Source organism: Colletotrichum abscissum (assembly GCF_030869225.1).
Source record: "Colletotrichum abscissum strain IMI 504890 chromosome Unknown Scaffold_6.1, whole genome shotgun sequence".
In the NCBI taxonomy this organism is placed as follows: Eukaryota; Fungi; Ascomycota; class Sordariomycetes; order Glomerellales; family Glomerellaceae; genus Colletotrichum; species Colletotrichum abscissum.
The window spans coordinates 1,280,605-1,293,997 of NW_026850503.1; the positions used below are offsets into that span (position 1 = coordinate 1,280,605).

At 56.8% G+C, this 13,393-nt stretch overlaps 4 protein-coding genes across 4 annotated transcripts; 2 read left to right on the top strand and 2 right to left on the bottom strand.

Moving 5' to 3' along the window:
* Window positions 1-96: 96 nt before the first annotated feature.
* Window positions 97-1,266, top strand: CABS01_03415 (uncharacterized protein; the record flags this gene model as incomplete). Its single annotated transcript, XM_060536790.1, has 1 exon — window positions 97-1,266. The coding sequence occupies one exon, from the start codon at window positions 97-99 to the stop codon at window positions 1,264-1,266; it is 1,170 nt and encodes a 389-aa protein (XP_060392709.1).
* An 844-nt stretch (window positions 1,267-2,110) lies between these two features.
* On the top strand, window positions 2,111-3,448 carry CABS01_03416 (BRCA1 C Terminus domain-containing protein; the record flags this gene model as incomplete). Its single annotated transcript, XM_060536791.1, has 2 exons — window positions 2,111-2,182; window positions 2,357-3,448. The coding sequence occupies 2 exons, from the start codon at window positions 2,111-2,113 to the stop codon at window positions 3,446-3,448; spliced, it is 1,164 nt and encodes a 387-aa protein (XP_060392710.1).
* Window positions 3,449-3,757: 309 nt separating this feature from the next.
* CABS01_03417 (oxidoreductase) lies at window positions 3,758-4,678 on the bottom strand (the record flags this gene model as incomplete). Its single annotated transcript, XM_060536792.1, has 1 exon — window positions 3,758-4,678. One exon carries the CDS (start codon window positions 4,676-4,678, stop codon window positions 3,758-3,760), a length of 921 nt encoding a protein of 306 aa, XP_060392711.1.
* A 1,054-nt stretch (window positions 4,679-5,732) lies between these two features.
* Window positions 5,733-9,227, bottom strand: CABS01_03418 (uncharacterized protein; the record flags this gene model as incomplete). Its single annotated transcript, XM_060536793.1, has 1 exon — window positions 5,733-9,227. One exon carries the CDS (start codon window positions 9,225-9,227, stop codon window positions 5,733-5,735), a length of 3,495 nt encoding a protein of 1,164 aa, XP_060392712.1.
* Window positions 9,228-13,393: the final 4,166 nt, after the last annotated feature.

Genomic DNA, 13,393 nt, shown 5'->3' on the forward strand with positions numbered 1-13,393 from the left:
CGGCGGAGCGTACTCTCGAGTTATGAGTGCCCGAGGACCGCCCCCGGCGACGACCATGCGATGATGCCGATACGACTTCAACATGTCACCAGCACGATGCGAAGACTGCCTCTTGGTATACCCATAGCGACACAAGCCTCCTGGTTCTCTTCCTACAACCCACGACTCCGCGTTTCCGCCATGAAGCAAAGATGGACAGATGAAAGGCGTCGCCAAGAAAGAGAAAGCAGGGATTATTGGGCATCAGAACGTAACAGAGAGCGCCAGGAGAAGTTGGACAAGATTAAACGGAGGCTTCGTGGCGAAGACTCGAAAGCCTCCCAGGAAGACGCTTCGAAGCTCCCGTCAGTTCGAAAAACCAAGCCACCCCCGCATCCGGTCAACTTCAAGACGCTACCAGTGGAACATCACTTCAAAAGAATATTCCTCGACCTGGACATCGGGCTGGCCGCCTTGGACTACCGAATGGTCCATCTGCCTGGCGAACTGAAAAAGTTGTCTGAGCAGATAAAGATACAAATATCTCCACGGCATGTCATGAGAAATTGGGACAGAGAGTATTTCGTCGAGACGATGAACGAGCATCCCTACACGGTCCTGTACAGGCACAAGTACGAGCAGATGAAAGAGAACACGCCGCTCTGGGTTTGGCTGTACGGGGTCACCCAGAACGGGGGCCCGGTCGTCGTAAATACTGCCCGGAGGACCATGAGGCGCGAGCTCCACGCCGCCCTAGAAGTCAGAGGCTACGATCCCGAGGGGCGTCTGCTCAGGCCCAAGAGGAACCGCACGGGGAAGGACACTTCCTTAGAGGGCAGCCTGATAGGCACGATAGCGCTCACTGCCAGGCTCCCCGCCGACGTGGTGAAGAGGCTTTCCCGGGCCGATTTGCGGGCGGCGATGGACGTGGCCGTGGACCGTCTGATTGAACTCAAGGACGCCGAGCAGAACCCGGAGCGGTGGCAACGCGAGTACGACAGGAAACTGGAGGAGAGAGCACGCGAAGAGATTGAACGGGAGGAGGAAGCCAAACGTCGGAAAGAGGAGGCAGAAGCAGAAAAGAAGCGGCGAGAAGATGAGTGGCTTGAGAAGGAGTTTCAGAAGGAGTCGGTGTGGCGGGAGAGGAGACTGCGACAGGAGGAGGAGCGATCGCGAATCATTGAGGAGAAGAAACGCAGGCGGGAGGAGCGGAGGCTCAAGGTCGCCGAAGAGAAGCGCCGGAGAGAAGAAGAAAGGCCTCTGGATTCGGGCCAGCTCTGGGCGTGATGAGGAATCTTGGAGATGGCGGAGAGATGGATATGGTCCCATTATTGAGAGATGGCATGGGCAACCTTCATGATGACGGCTTCGGCTATCGTCTGTGTAACATAATTCCTACAAATGATACCCCTAAGATAGAAACCATTATTTTTGTTTTTCTCCTTTACAGACAGGGAAGCATACGTCCATTGCCTATGTTACTGATATCTCGTGAGAAGCTGGCGGCGGTCTTGACACCACACAACACAACTTGGGAGACAAAGTGGACGTCAGAAACCCCAATGCAGTCTAAGCATATACGTCAGAAGCGACAACGGTCTACAAAACGTCCCATCATAATATCTAGCGAACAATAAGACGAAATCAATCAACCGTTATTAAAGACTTACATTTGGAATGAGAACTGAGGTGAAGCACGGGGCAGGTACGTACCCAGCCACCTCAACTCCTTACTGCCCCGTCCACGGTGTGAAGGGCAGTTGCAGAGTTGTTGGCGACGAATCACATCGCTAGCGCAGAGCTGCCAGCCGAGACGTCTGGAGCTGCCAACCTGGTAATTAACTGTGACTGGCGTTTGTACCTCTCTCGATCCAGCATATGTGTCTCGCATACACAAGCATCGCTGGCAACAATCTCCTGCTCACCCACCTGGCCACCTCCATACCGAACTCATCACGATAACCCGCCCTTGGAACCGAGACGAAAGGCCTACGGAATCGGCGACCGACCCTGCGCAATTGATCCCACCTTGCCCCCTTGGCCGGAGACGGGAAACACCAACAACCTTGCAATCACGTACCACGCTTCGAAAACTGGGACGAAGCCTCAACACCAGCAGACACAGTTCACGATGCTCGTCTCATTGACCGTCGGCAAGGTCGACGCCGGCGTCACGGTGCTTTTGACGCCGGATAAGCGTCTGGTACGTCATACCCAATGCACTCTGCAATTTTGGCGATGAACTGCGGGCTGTTTCGAGGGAAGCTATATGGTCCACAGGCCCGGCGCCCTATCCCCGGCGCCCTGGCCTCCATTTCCGCTCATCAATGTCATCGTCGCCTACTCACGAGACCCTGTACTAATTCCAAGCGCCCAGATCGAGTTCCCGTCTATCCTACTCCCTCCCAACATCTCCTCCGGCAGCATCGTCGACATCACCGTCGCCCGCAACCTAGGCTCAGAGGCCAAGACCGAACATGCCTTCCGCGAGCTCCAGGACCGCATCTACTCGTCCTTTGGCGCCAGCTCGCCCACGACACCCGTCCTGCGCTGCCGCAACGCAACCCAGACCTCTGTTGTCCTCGAATGGGACCCCATCGAGCTCGCCACTGCCGATATCCTCTCCCTCTCCCTCCACCGAAACGGCCAAAAGGCTGGCAACATTCCCCGGCCTCTGCAAATGCATAGCACAAAGATTAGCGGTCTTGCCGTCGACACAGACTATACCTTCCACCTCGTCCTGCGTACCACCGCCGGCACCCTCAGCTCCGAAAAGGTCACTGTGCGCACCCATAAGATGACGGACCTCAGCGGCATCACCATCACCACGGGCATCATGCCCCCTGCCACTAGAGAGGCGCTGTCCGCGGCGGTCGACCGCATCGGCGCCAAGATTGTCGACAGCGTCCGCATCGACACGACGCATTTTGTCACCACCGAGGGCCGCGGCCTGGCGTGGGAGAAGGCTGTCGAGACCAACATTCCCGTCGTGCGCCCCGAGTGGGTTGAGGCTTGCGAGAAGAACGGACGCATCCTGGGCGTGACGAAGTTCTACCTCGACGCACTCAGGCCCGGACCCTCGAGCGACGAACTCCAGCAGACACCTCAGCCGCAGCAGACACCACCGGCGCAGAAGGAGTTGCCGACACCCCCGGCCGCTAGCACGCCCGAGGGCAACGGCGACGCTGCGGCCGCCAAGTCGCCCGAAGCCGAGAACCCCCTCAGCAAGGCGGAGGAAGAGCCGGCTACCGGGGACGAAGAGAAGGAGGCGGAGCAGAAGCGGATCGTGGACCAAGAGGAGCAAAAGGTGCGGCTGGAGGACAAGGACGAGCAGAACCTCGCGCACCGGCCAAAGGAGGAGTCGGACGACGACAGTGAGGACGGCAAGGGAGACGAGGACAATCCGACAAAGGGGGAGAAGCCGGGCGTCTCTCCTGACGGGGCATCTTTCCAGGATGTAGCCTTGTAAGGCGGGGGATCATGGTTGCGGTTGTGGTTGTGGGGTGAGGTGATGGGAGGTGATTCGGAGAATGTTCTTTCACAGCACGGAGTTACCCAGAGATGTTGCCGTGTCTCGTGTACAACTAGCCGTTTCTTCACGACTTTTATAGAATCAGTTATCATGGAATGATGACGATGCTAAAGCTGCCTGTGTTTCCCCTTTGAGATCTCGAATGATCCTCACTCCCATTTTGGGAGCTTCTTTTCTACTCATCTACGCCTAGACTCCAAATCCCTCCCTCTTTCATGCAAACATCGTTCATACATCCCGCCTTCTTTACGGCAAAATCTCCTTGCCCGCCCAATCCCAAAACCTCCCCCTCCCCTCGATCCCAACCTCCTCCGTCAGCACCTTACACATCCTCTCCACCGCGTACTCGGGCTCAAACAGCTTCCCCTCGGGCACGGTATCCCAAAACCCCTGCGACAGCCCCGTCTTGACCGTCCCCGGGTGATACGCCACGGCCATGGCCCTCTCGCCGCTGCGCGCGGCCAGCCACAGGTCGAGCGACTTGGCGAGCGAGGTGACGCCGGCCTTGGAGGCGCGGTAGCTGTACCACCCGCCCTTGCGGTTGTCCGCCGTGGAGCCCACGCGCGCGGACATGGCGGCCCAGACGGCGCGGGACGGGGGCAGGCCTCTCGCTTCGTCGTTTTCCGGTGAAGAAGAAGAAGAAGAAGAAGAAGTGGATGTCGAAAACTTGACGGACTTTTTGGGGAGGAACGGGGAGAAGTGCTTCATGAGCATCATCTGCCCCAGGGTGTTCACCCGGAACGTCTCCAGGGCGTCGTCGTAGTCGATCTGGGCGGGGCTCTTTTCCGGGTGCAGGATCCCCGGCGTGGCGAGCGCGAGGCGGAGGTGGTGCGTGGAGGTCGGGAAGAGGGAGGCTGCTTCGGCGGCGGCGGCGGCGATTGTGGGCTCCGAGGTGACGTCGAGGGTGATCACTTTGAGGCGGGAGGCGAGGTCTTCTGTTTCCTTTGCGGCTGGGGAGGAGTGGGATTGTTTCTTTTCAGAGGAGGAGGAAGAAGAAGAAGAAGATGATGATGATAGGGAGGAGAGGATGGACTGCTTTACGGCGGTCGTGTCGGGGGAGCGGCACGTTGCGAGGATCGGGGCGGTGGTTGTGCGGAGGAGGTGACGGGTTAGGTGGGCGCCTATGCCGCGGGAGGCTGGGGCGACGAGGATCCAGGGGCGGGACATTGTGGTTTGAGGGTGTTGTTATGTTTTTTTGGTGTTTGGGAGAGCAGATGGGTGGTTGGTGGGTGTGTTTTGTGTACGGCTTCGGTTGAGTGAGGATGGTGGATGTATCGCGTGTAAGACACGATGGAAGTGAAAGTCTGTCACGAGTTTCAATCGACAACCACTACACGGGGAGGAGAATGGGAGCTGCAAATGATAAAACTTGAGTAAGCTAGGTAGCTTGAGTGAATAGTTAGCTGCATGTCATCCAAGACAAACCAAATATCCAGCTTCAGCCTCGAATTGAGTTTCCCAGCTCCACAAAGAATCTAGGTCAAAGACATCATGACTTTTTGTTGCTCTGCTGCGTACACTACTAGGGAGAAACGCTAGCCCCCGCCAGAAATAGTTGAAGATCAACCCCTTCCGGAAACGAGCTACTGCAAGGGTCCCGCACCCCATTAGACGACGACGTCATTGGTTGGAGACCTTTTTGACGATACGCCTGAGAGATCTGGGGGGCTTTCGATCTCCATCTCATCGATCTACATGGCACATGGTAGCTCAGATGTTGGGCGTTCTTCATGGACGAGGCTAGCTTGGATTGTAGTTTTCGTATTGTCACAGTGCATATCACTAATGGGATGATCAGGCAATTCGAGAAAGCAAAATAGGTATCTTTTTTGAGTCTCCTCGCGTCTTGCATCAGCAGCGCAGATGGTGTCCGTCCGACGCTCATGGTATGGGCGTGAAAAGAAAAAGAAGGAGGAAAATAACACTGAACTAAAAGGTGTTGTGAGCTCTGGGTATACTCACTTCTCATCATCCCTGATTTTAAGATCCTGATCCTGAGAATCCTCATCCACAAAGTTCCACAAGATAACACCTAAAACCACACCTGCCATCCAGACAAAGGAAATGGGTCATCATCAAATACCTTGGCTACAATGGCTTACACCTTTCAGTTCATGAAGGCGGAAAGCCGGCCAATTCCCACGTCCGAGCCAAAGAAAAACGAGAAGAGATGGAAATAGGAAAAAAAGTAGAATGTGAGGTCCAAAATCAACCTCCTCCCCTAAATCAAACTATAGTAATACTCCGTATCCGGCAACGGCGTCTCCGTCCTAGAGTCCGTCCGCGCCGCCTCCAGACTCACCCGCGAAGCAACCTGCAGCTCCCGAATCAGCGGCTCCATGGCGTCCAGCCCCCCGCGCGTGATGAGCGGCTGCATCATCACCGCCTGGTGCCTGCTTCCCCGGACCGCCCTGCCGCCGCCGCCGATGCTGACGCTGGTGCGAGGGGTGATCTCGTGCGAGGTTGACGGGCGCCTCTGTCGGGGGTGGATGAGGTTCACAAAGTCCCCGTCAAAATCGTCAAAGTCTCCACCTGTGCATCCAACACCGTTCCCCCGGGTGTGAGACTCCTCGGACTGCCGCTGCCGCTGTGATGTCCGGGTGGTGGTGGTGGTGGCGGTGGTGCTCGTAGTGTTCCCGCGAATGCGGCCCGTCCTCCGCACGCGGACCTCGTGCCTCGCGTCGCGGCTGATGTGCTGCTCTTCGTAGACGTAGTCGTCTCCTCCGTCGTCGCCGAGACCAACGCCGCCGCCGCAGAGGGGCCAGTCGGGGAGTGTTGCTCCCCCGCGCGGTCCGGCGGGGCCGAAAAGGGGCGACCCGGGGAGGCTGCGCAAGTCGCTCATGCAGCGCTCGAGGCGCTCGATGAAGAGCATCTGGTTCCGCTCCTGCTGGTGCATGCGCAGCTCGAGGCGCTCCTGGTTGCGGAGCATCTCGTGCGCGAGGTGGTTTACCTGGACGCTGCGGAGGTTGGCGTAGTGGTTGCGGAGTTCGCGGGCTGACATGTTGAGCAGGTTGAGGGGGTCGCGGTCTGCTCCAGCTCCTGCTTCTGCTACTGTTCCTGCGTCTCCTCCCTCTTGCGAGCGGAGGCTTTTCGGTCGCAGGGTAGCTGTTTCGTCTGCGTCGCCGGCGGGGTCGTCAGTTGATACCGTCGGCTCTCGTTTGCTGTCGGAACGGTTGACATGTCCCTCGGCCCTGGCGGTGTTGAAGAGCACGGAGTTGGTGTTGCCCGCCGTATGTGGGCGCGCAACATGCGTGGGAGCTTCTCCTTGCGGCTGGCTGGTCGCAAAGGGCGGGTGCGAGACCTCGATGACTGTTACCGGCGAGTTGAGGGTTGACGCAGACCACCTCTCGTCCACCGGAAGCGAGGGGACGACCTCGGCGACGGGCATGATGGCGCTCAGTCGAGGACCGCAGCCGGGTTTGGGGAAGGCAGCGATGCTGCCCGCGATGGACTGGCTGTCGTCCGCGACATCGATCTTGACCTTATCGTCGGACAGCGCAAAGCTGAAGCGGTTCGAGCACAGCCGGTCCGCGTCCGCTTGTGAAAGAGTGCCCGAGTCGGCGCGCGTCATGCGAGCTGGCCGCGGTTCTGCGTGGCCATCGTCCATCTCTACCGCCTGGGCGACGGCACTCGCGTCGGACGGCGCGAAGCTTCCAATGCGGTCCAAGAGTGGCACCGAGCTCGCCCAGCTGGCGCGGTGAAGGCTCCCCCACCGACGAGGCGGCTCGGAGCTGAGCGTGCTGTCTCTCACGTCCCCGTTCCCAAACGTGTTGGCGGCGGTGTCCATCGTGTCCGTCGAGGCCCGGTGGTCGGCGGCCGTGATGTCCCCCAGAAACGGCGTCTTGTCCCAGTCGATTGTGGGCGTCTCCAGCGCGGATTCCCAACCGGGCGTCAGCTCCTCTCGCGCCGTCTCCCAGCCTATGGTCTCCGTCTCGGTATCTTGCGTGGCCTGCCAGTCTGATATCTTTGTTGAAGTGCCGTTCTTGTTGTGTTTCGTCGCCTTCTTGTGAGACTTGGCCATGAGTGCCAAGTTCGTGGCGGATAATTTCGTTTGCGGTAGGTGGTCCTTGGACCCGAACGTACCATCTCGAGAAGGGAGGCGCAGGGAGCTGATGACCGTTTCGCAGGTCCTGGGCCTCGGCGTCCTCTCGCCGTCATCGTCTTGGGGTCCCTGTCTCGTGAGGGCTCGCAACGCATCCATGTCTCTTTGCTTGAGAGACTTGACACGCTCCTTGCGACTTTGCCGCGAGGCAGCCGTTCTTGTAGAGGGATTCCGAGACGCTAGAGACTCTCCAACAAGAGTGGTCTGCGCTGTATCGCTGCTCCCCGGCCGGACAGAAAAGGACTGACGAGATGGTAGCACCGGCATGTCGGATTGCTTAATCGATGCCATTGAGTATGCCTTTGCAGACCGTGCGCTCGATACGACCGGCTCCGACAACTCTGTCGTTGCGATGCTTGGGCTGATGGAGTGTGCCTCGGAAAAGGCTCCGGGACTCAGCTGAGGGCCATCTGACAGTATACTTTGGCGCTGGGAACCGCCGCCCAGGATGTCATCGATCGACCTCTGACTGTCTAGGACTGCATCTGGGTGCGGCCTCACAATTTTGATGCTCGACCTTCTCGGCGGCAGCACGATGTTCTCAGGCCGCCTTGGTGTTGTTCTCGCTCTGGGTCTCTTCGTGTTGGGGATCTGAGCAATGGAACCCTCGTCCCTAGAGAACCCACACTCTTTGTTGAGACTGCTATAAGAGCTTTTGGCCGCGTGGACGGGCTCGGCCGGGAGCTCGGCGTACTGAGGCGGCGGAGGAGGCAGTCGGTCGCGCCTAGTCTTTGACATTGAAGAGCGCCCACGCAAGCTGCCCGGAGGTGTCGTGTAAGGCGTCCTGGGCGGGCTCATGGGGTTGGGGTTGATCTTGGGCCATATCGACACCGAGCCCTTGCATCCCCTCTTGGTGCTCATCGTGTCGAGCGTCGAGATGGATCCCTTTTCACTGACGGTCTTGAGAACAGTGACCGTACGGTCACTAGCATAAGGTCTGACGCCGTTCCTGGTTTCCTCGTCGCTGTTTCTTACCGGGGGAGTCGGGGGTAATGGTGGCGTGGCATTGAAGATGGCGAGGGCCCAGTCAGAGTCCGGTCCTACGTGGCAATACTCCAGCGGGATGGAAATTGCGATGTGCGAGTTGCCGCTGCTCGTCTTGGATGCGACAGCAGAGTTGGGGAGTCCTGCGGTCCGGGGCCGGCGGACGGGCGACTCTGACCTGGCTCGCGTGCGCGGCCTCCGCAGCTTCCTGAGCAGTCCCCATCTCTCCCGCTGCTGCTCCTGGGATTCGGTGACGACTGTGGTGGCGGCGTCGTCTTCAAAGAGGGATTGTTGTGAAGGAAACTCTGGCGGCGGCGAGGTGGTCCGGAGGAAATCGATGAGGTCCGCCATGCCTCCCCCTCTGTCGCAGTTCTCCCTGGCGCTCGCGCGCACCGCGCCCCATTCCGAGTCGCAATCTGCCGAATCGATCCTGCCGAGGGCTTGTGTGAAGAGGTCGTTGGACGAGCGTGCCGTGCGAGGGTGGAATCCGCGTTCGCTGCCGCTGTCGAAGCTGTCAAACGTGCCGCGGCGACCCCGGCCGAGTGCGAGGTCGAGCCGTGGCGGGCCTGTATTCGATGAGACGACCATGACTTCGCTACGTCTGTTGACTGGGTTCTCTGAAAAGACCATCTCTTTATCCCTCGGTGGGAAAGCTTCAACTGTGTGATATGTTGCCTCGAGACCGCATGCCCGAAAGCTGTTCCTCCAAGACACTGGTAAGAAAAAGGGTTCCAGATGCGCAATATGTTTTCGTAGAGGGTCGCACAACGATGGGGTGTGTCTTCGACTAAGGAAGTCGTCTGCGGCGCAGCAAATAGATCTGGCTAAGACGGGCCGCTTGGCGACACACGTCGAATAGGTGGAGCGGTGGTCACGCAAAAGACGAGGCGAGATCGAAGTAGGTACTGAGCTTTGCTGTTTGCGTCTATGAGTGACGTTTACTCATTCAACCTCTGGGAGGCAACGAATGAGGTTTGGTAAGAGCGCAAAAAGATTCAGGAAAGGTGTGAAAGAGAGATGAACAGGAACAAAACAATATCAGGCTTAGGGTTCATGGAGCAACACTTGGATCATCTCCCGGTCGCTTTCTCTCCCTCTCTCTCTCTGGGAACGCCCAGGACTGGGGGGCGGCAGTGGATCGATATATGTCCTTATCCCTCCGGGCGACCGACCGTTGGGACGAAAGAATGCGGGAGGGGAGGCAGACGGTGGCAGACGGTGGAAGTGGGAAGCGTCAAACCATCGCGGGGAGGAGGCGTCCGTGCAAAATGATGGGAACGAGAGCTAGCGGCCTCGAAGGTGGAACGCCATGATCAGACTTTCTCGAGTTACCTTACCTCGTCCACAAGTCTCTCGTGAGATGGATCCCCCTCCAGAGCCTAGGGGGTAGGTAGAAAGGGACCCAATTTGAGGCAAGGGGAGACGAAGCGAAGAGACCAACAACCGGAAACGCGGCGCGGCGGCAGGCGGAGGAAGTGGAGGAGTAAGTCACTGGTGAGTGGGGGAATGGAGGAACCTGAGGGACCTCAGGGCAGATCAAGGGAGGAAGAAGGCGTCGTCACCGAGAGAAGTCTAGTACGCTTCGTCTAGGGGCCGCTCGGTGGACTCGTGGCGCTGAGACTCGGGGTCGGGCTGGCCTCTGCTCGCAATTTATTTTTCTTATTCCTCGTTTAAGGTAGCTTTCGGAGGCGCGAACGTCCACGAGGCTTCCTCCCCAGAGACAACACTTGTGGAAGGAAAATCTGGGACATACGGGGGCGCGAACGAGGCGTGACGGCGAAGAAAAAAGTAGGCAAGTCTTAGAGAGAACAGAGCCAGAAGGGCCAAAGAAAACGAACCATGTGGTAACGGATGCGTATGGAAGCCCCCAAAGCCCAACTGCAAAGAGAGAGAGAAAAAAGGATACCCAGTTTGACAGCGCCACACTGGAGCTCCGTGATGTTCCTGCTTGCCGGCGCCTTGCAGATCCAGGACGGTCCACCACTTGGAGACGTGTAGTGTACCCAGAGTGTGTCACTCTTCTGACTTGAGGAGAGTGCTCGGGCGCGAGACAAGAGTCAATCCCGAGTCCCAAGTTTGGAAGCGAGACCGCAGCATTGGGTTTTTGCTGAGATGTGACCAAGTACGCGGTATCGGCTGCGAAAGGTCCCAAAGGAGACACACAAACTTGGAAAACTTGACAAGTTGACAGATGGAGAAGCTGCCGGGTGAGGGCATCCCGGCGCAGCCCAGTGGGTTGGGGAGCAACGAACTGCAAGGGGAAGTTTGCTTTTTTCCCCTTTCGTGTCTGCTTTCTGCCAGTCTGTCATCGGAAGAAATCCAAGCAGGTAGACAGACGGGTCCCGGTTGACAGCTAGGCAAACCTGGTTCTGGTTACGTCCGGCAGCAAAGAGTGCGGACCAAGAGCGGGCTTGAGCATGAAGATGGCAGACGGACGGTGGACCGGGGGTTTAGAAAAAGAAACGACGATCATCACGTTTGGCGTGCGTCGGACAACAAGGACCCAAGCCCGTTCGTCCCTATTTGCTCGGTTACCAGGAGATCCTTGAAGGAGGACAAACGGAATAGGAGAAAAGACCTTTGGAGCCTGGAGGTTGAGGAGAAAGCTGACGGCGCCCAGGACGCTGGGTGGCCCTGGCCAGGGATATGCGGTAGGGGTGCAGCGCGCACGGTGGCAGTATATGCAGCATGCAGCATACAGCGATGCGAAGCGATAGCGATGAGATTCGCTGTAGTTCCCAGTGGTGGATGGTGATGTGCAGCCAGGGTGCTCATATCACGGTCAGACCTGTGAGAGGCTGCGTTTGTTAGAAAGGTACTTGTAAAGTTGTCACTCCTCTCTTGCTATGATTGTCTTGTTGGAATATCTGGTGGAAGAGAGCAAAGTAGAAGCTGGAATTTCTTGGTTGGCGTTAGTTCCTGAAGTGTCTTGCCCTGGACCCACGGTGTGACCAATACACTGGGGCGGCAGCCTCTTGTGTCAGATGCTCAATGGAATGATATTAGATTCTTTTGGCGTTGTTGGTAATTGTTCGGCCTGCCTTGTAATTGCCTACATTGTTTCCCTCTGTAAATGGTCTTTCTTGATGTTGATCGGCCAAAGGTGTTGTCGACGTAATTTGACGGGTATATCCAAGATTGCCATGGGAAAACAGAGTACCGAAAGAGGTAATGATGCGACCGTTTTCATATAACGGGAACCCAGCTAGAAAAGAGAATGGTCGAGGATGAGTGGTGACTAAGAAACTAAGCAGGAACTAAGTCGATTCCGTGTCCGTCCGCAGGAATAGCAGGACATTTGTGGCTTGTTTTGGCTTCTCTCCGTCATCTCCCAGGCTGTCTTCCGTTTACAATTATGAGTCTTGCTCTACGGACATAAGATAAGGTACCTTGAAAGGCATGCAGAGAACGTCGGCCGTTTTCTCGGTTGATAATGTCTCACAACCGTGTTGTGTTTAATAACACACAATGAGCCTTCATTTCATTTGCAATCTTGGGTTCTGTACACAATGCCAGTCAAAATCATCGCCAAATGAGCGAGATTGAAATGATAGAAGCAATGCTGGCTTCGGCATGTTCCCGCCGACCTAGACTGCTCATGTTCTGAGAGGCTTACCTTACCTAAGGTCGATGGACAGGGGAAGAGTCTCTCACTAACAGTCACTAACAGAGACGATTCACAAACATCTCACAATCCAAAACCCGGCCGTCCCAACGCCGGCAACGGGCTCAAGCGCTAGTTCCTCCTCCCTAGTCCTGAATTCCTGCATCTTTCAGGCCCACCACCAGCACGAAAAAGGCGCGAGGTGCCCGAGAGTGACGTGACTTGTCACCTCGAGCCTCTCACTCACTCATTCTTCACTCACAACTTGTGACTTTCACTTGACCCAAGTGCAGGGAGTGAGTCTCAGCGCATCTGGCATGAAGGAAGCTTATCGGCTTATGCAGCGCACAAACCGCATCGGGCTGATATTTTGGGTCGGGGGGTTACATTCATTAGTTCCGTGGGCTCTTGTAGATCTCATCCGACGTGTCGACTATCTATCTGTCTATGGAAAGGAATGCGAAGCTACTGAAGATATTTACACTCTCATACACTCACACACACACACAGCCTATGCTTGGCTCACAAATTCTGCAATGCACGCACATTTCAGCTCTTTGCATCTTCGTCAACTCTTCCCCCCTGCCTCAATACAACCCTCGGTGCATTCATAGCTTGGTGGCCCATGCACTGCTGAAGTCCCCTTTCGTTGCCCTCTCCCGATCTTCCCCCTTGCTCGCGGCTATGAATAATGCATCGGATCGCTGGGTAACCATGCACATGTCCTTGACTTCGTAACCCCTGCCCGGCATCCAGCTCTTCACTGCACCGCCAATGATCCATGCACAACTTACATCCCGCTCGCTAAACTTATCCCAATGATCTCCGTGGAGCTTCCCCCCCTCCCCCTTCCCGTCCGTCCAGCCGGACGCATCCCCCGTGAGGGATCCTCCCTGCCTCCGATTCCCGAGGCCTGTCGAGCCCTGTTTGGCTGTTCCCACTCTATTCAACTCCATCCCTCCACATCGCTCCAAAAGCTCGGCTTCCTTCGCGCACTCTTTTACCTGCTTGCTGTCTCCCTTTCCTCCCTTTGGACCCTTTCCCATAGGTAATGCTAACCAAACCAAAGATCCGGCCTATCGTTACCGACGACAACCTAAGTACCTTATTATCGAAGAAAGTTAATTCTTTCTAAGTCATAAGTATAAGAATATAATTTTAATAAAACAGTATAGTACCCACCTAGTACTTA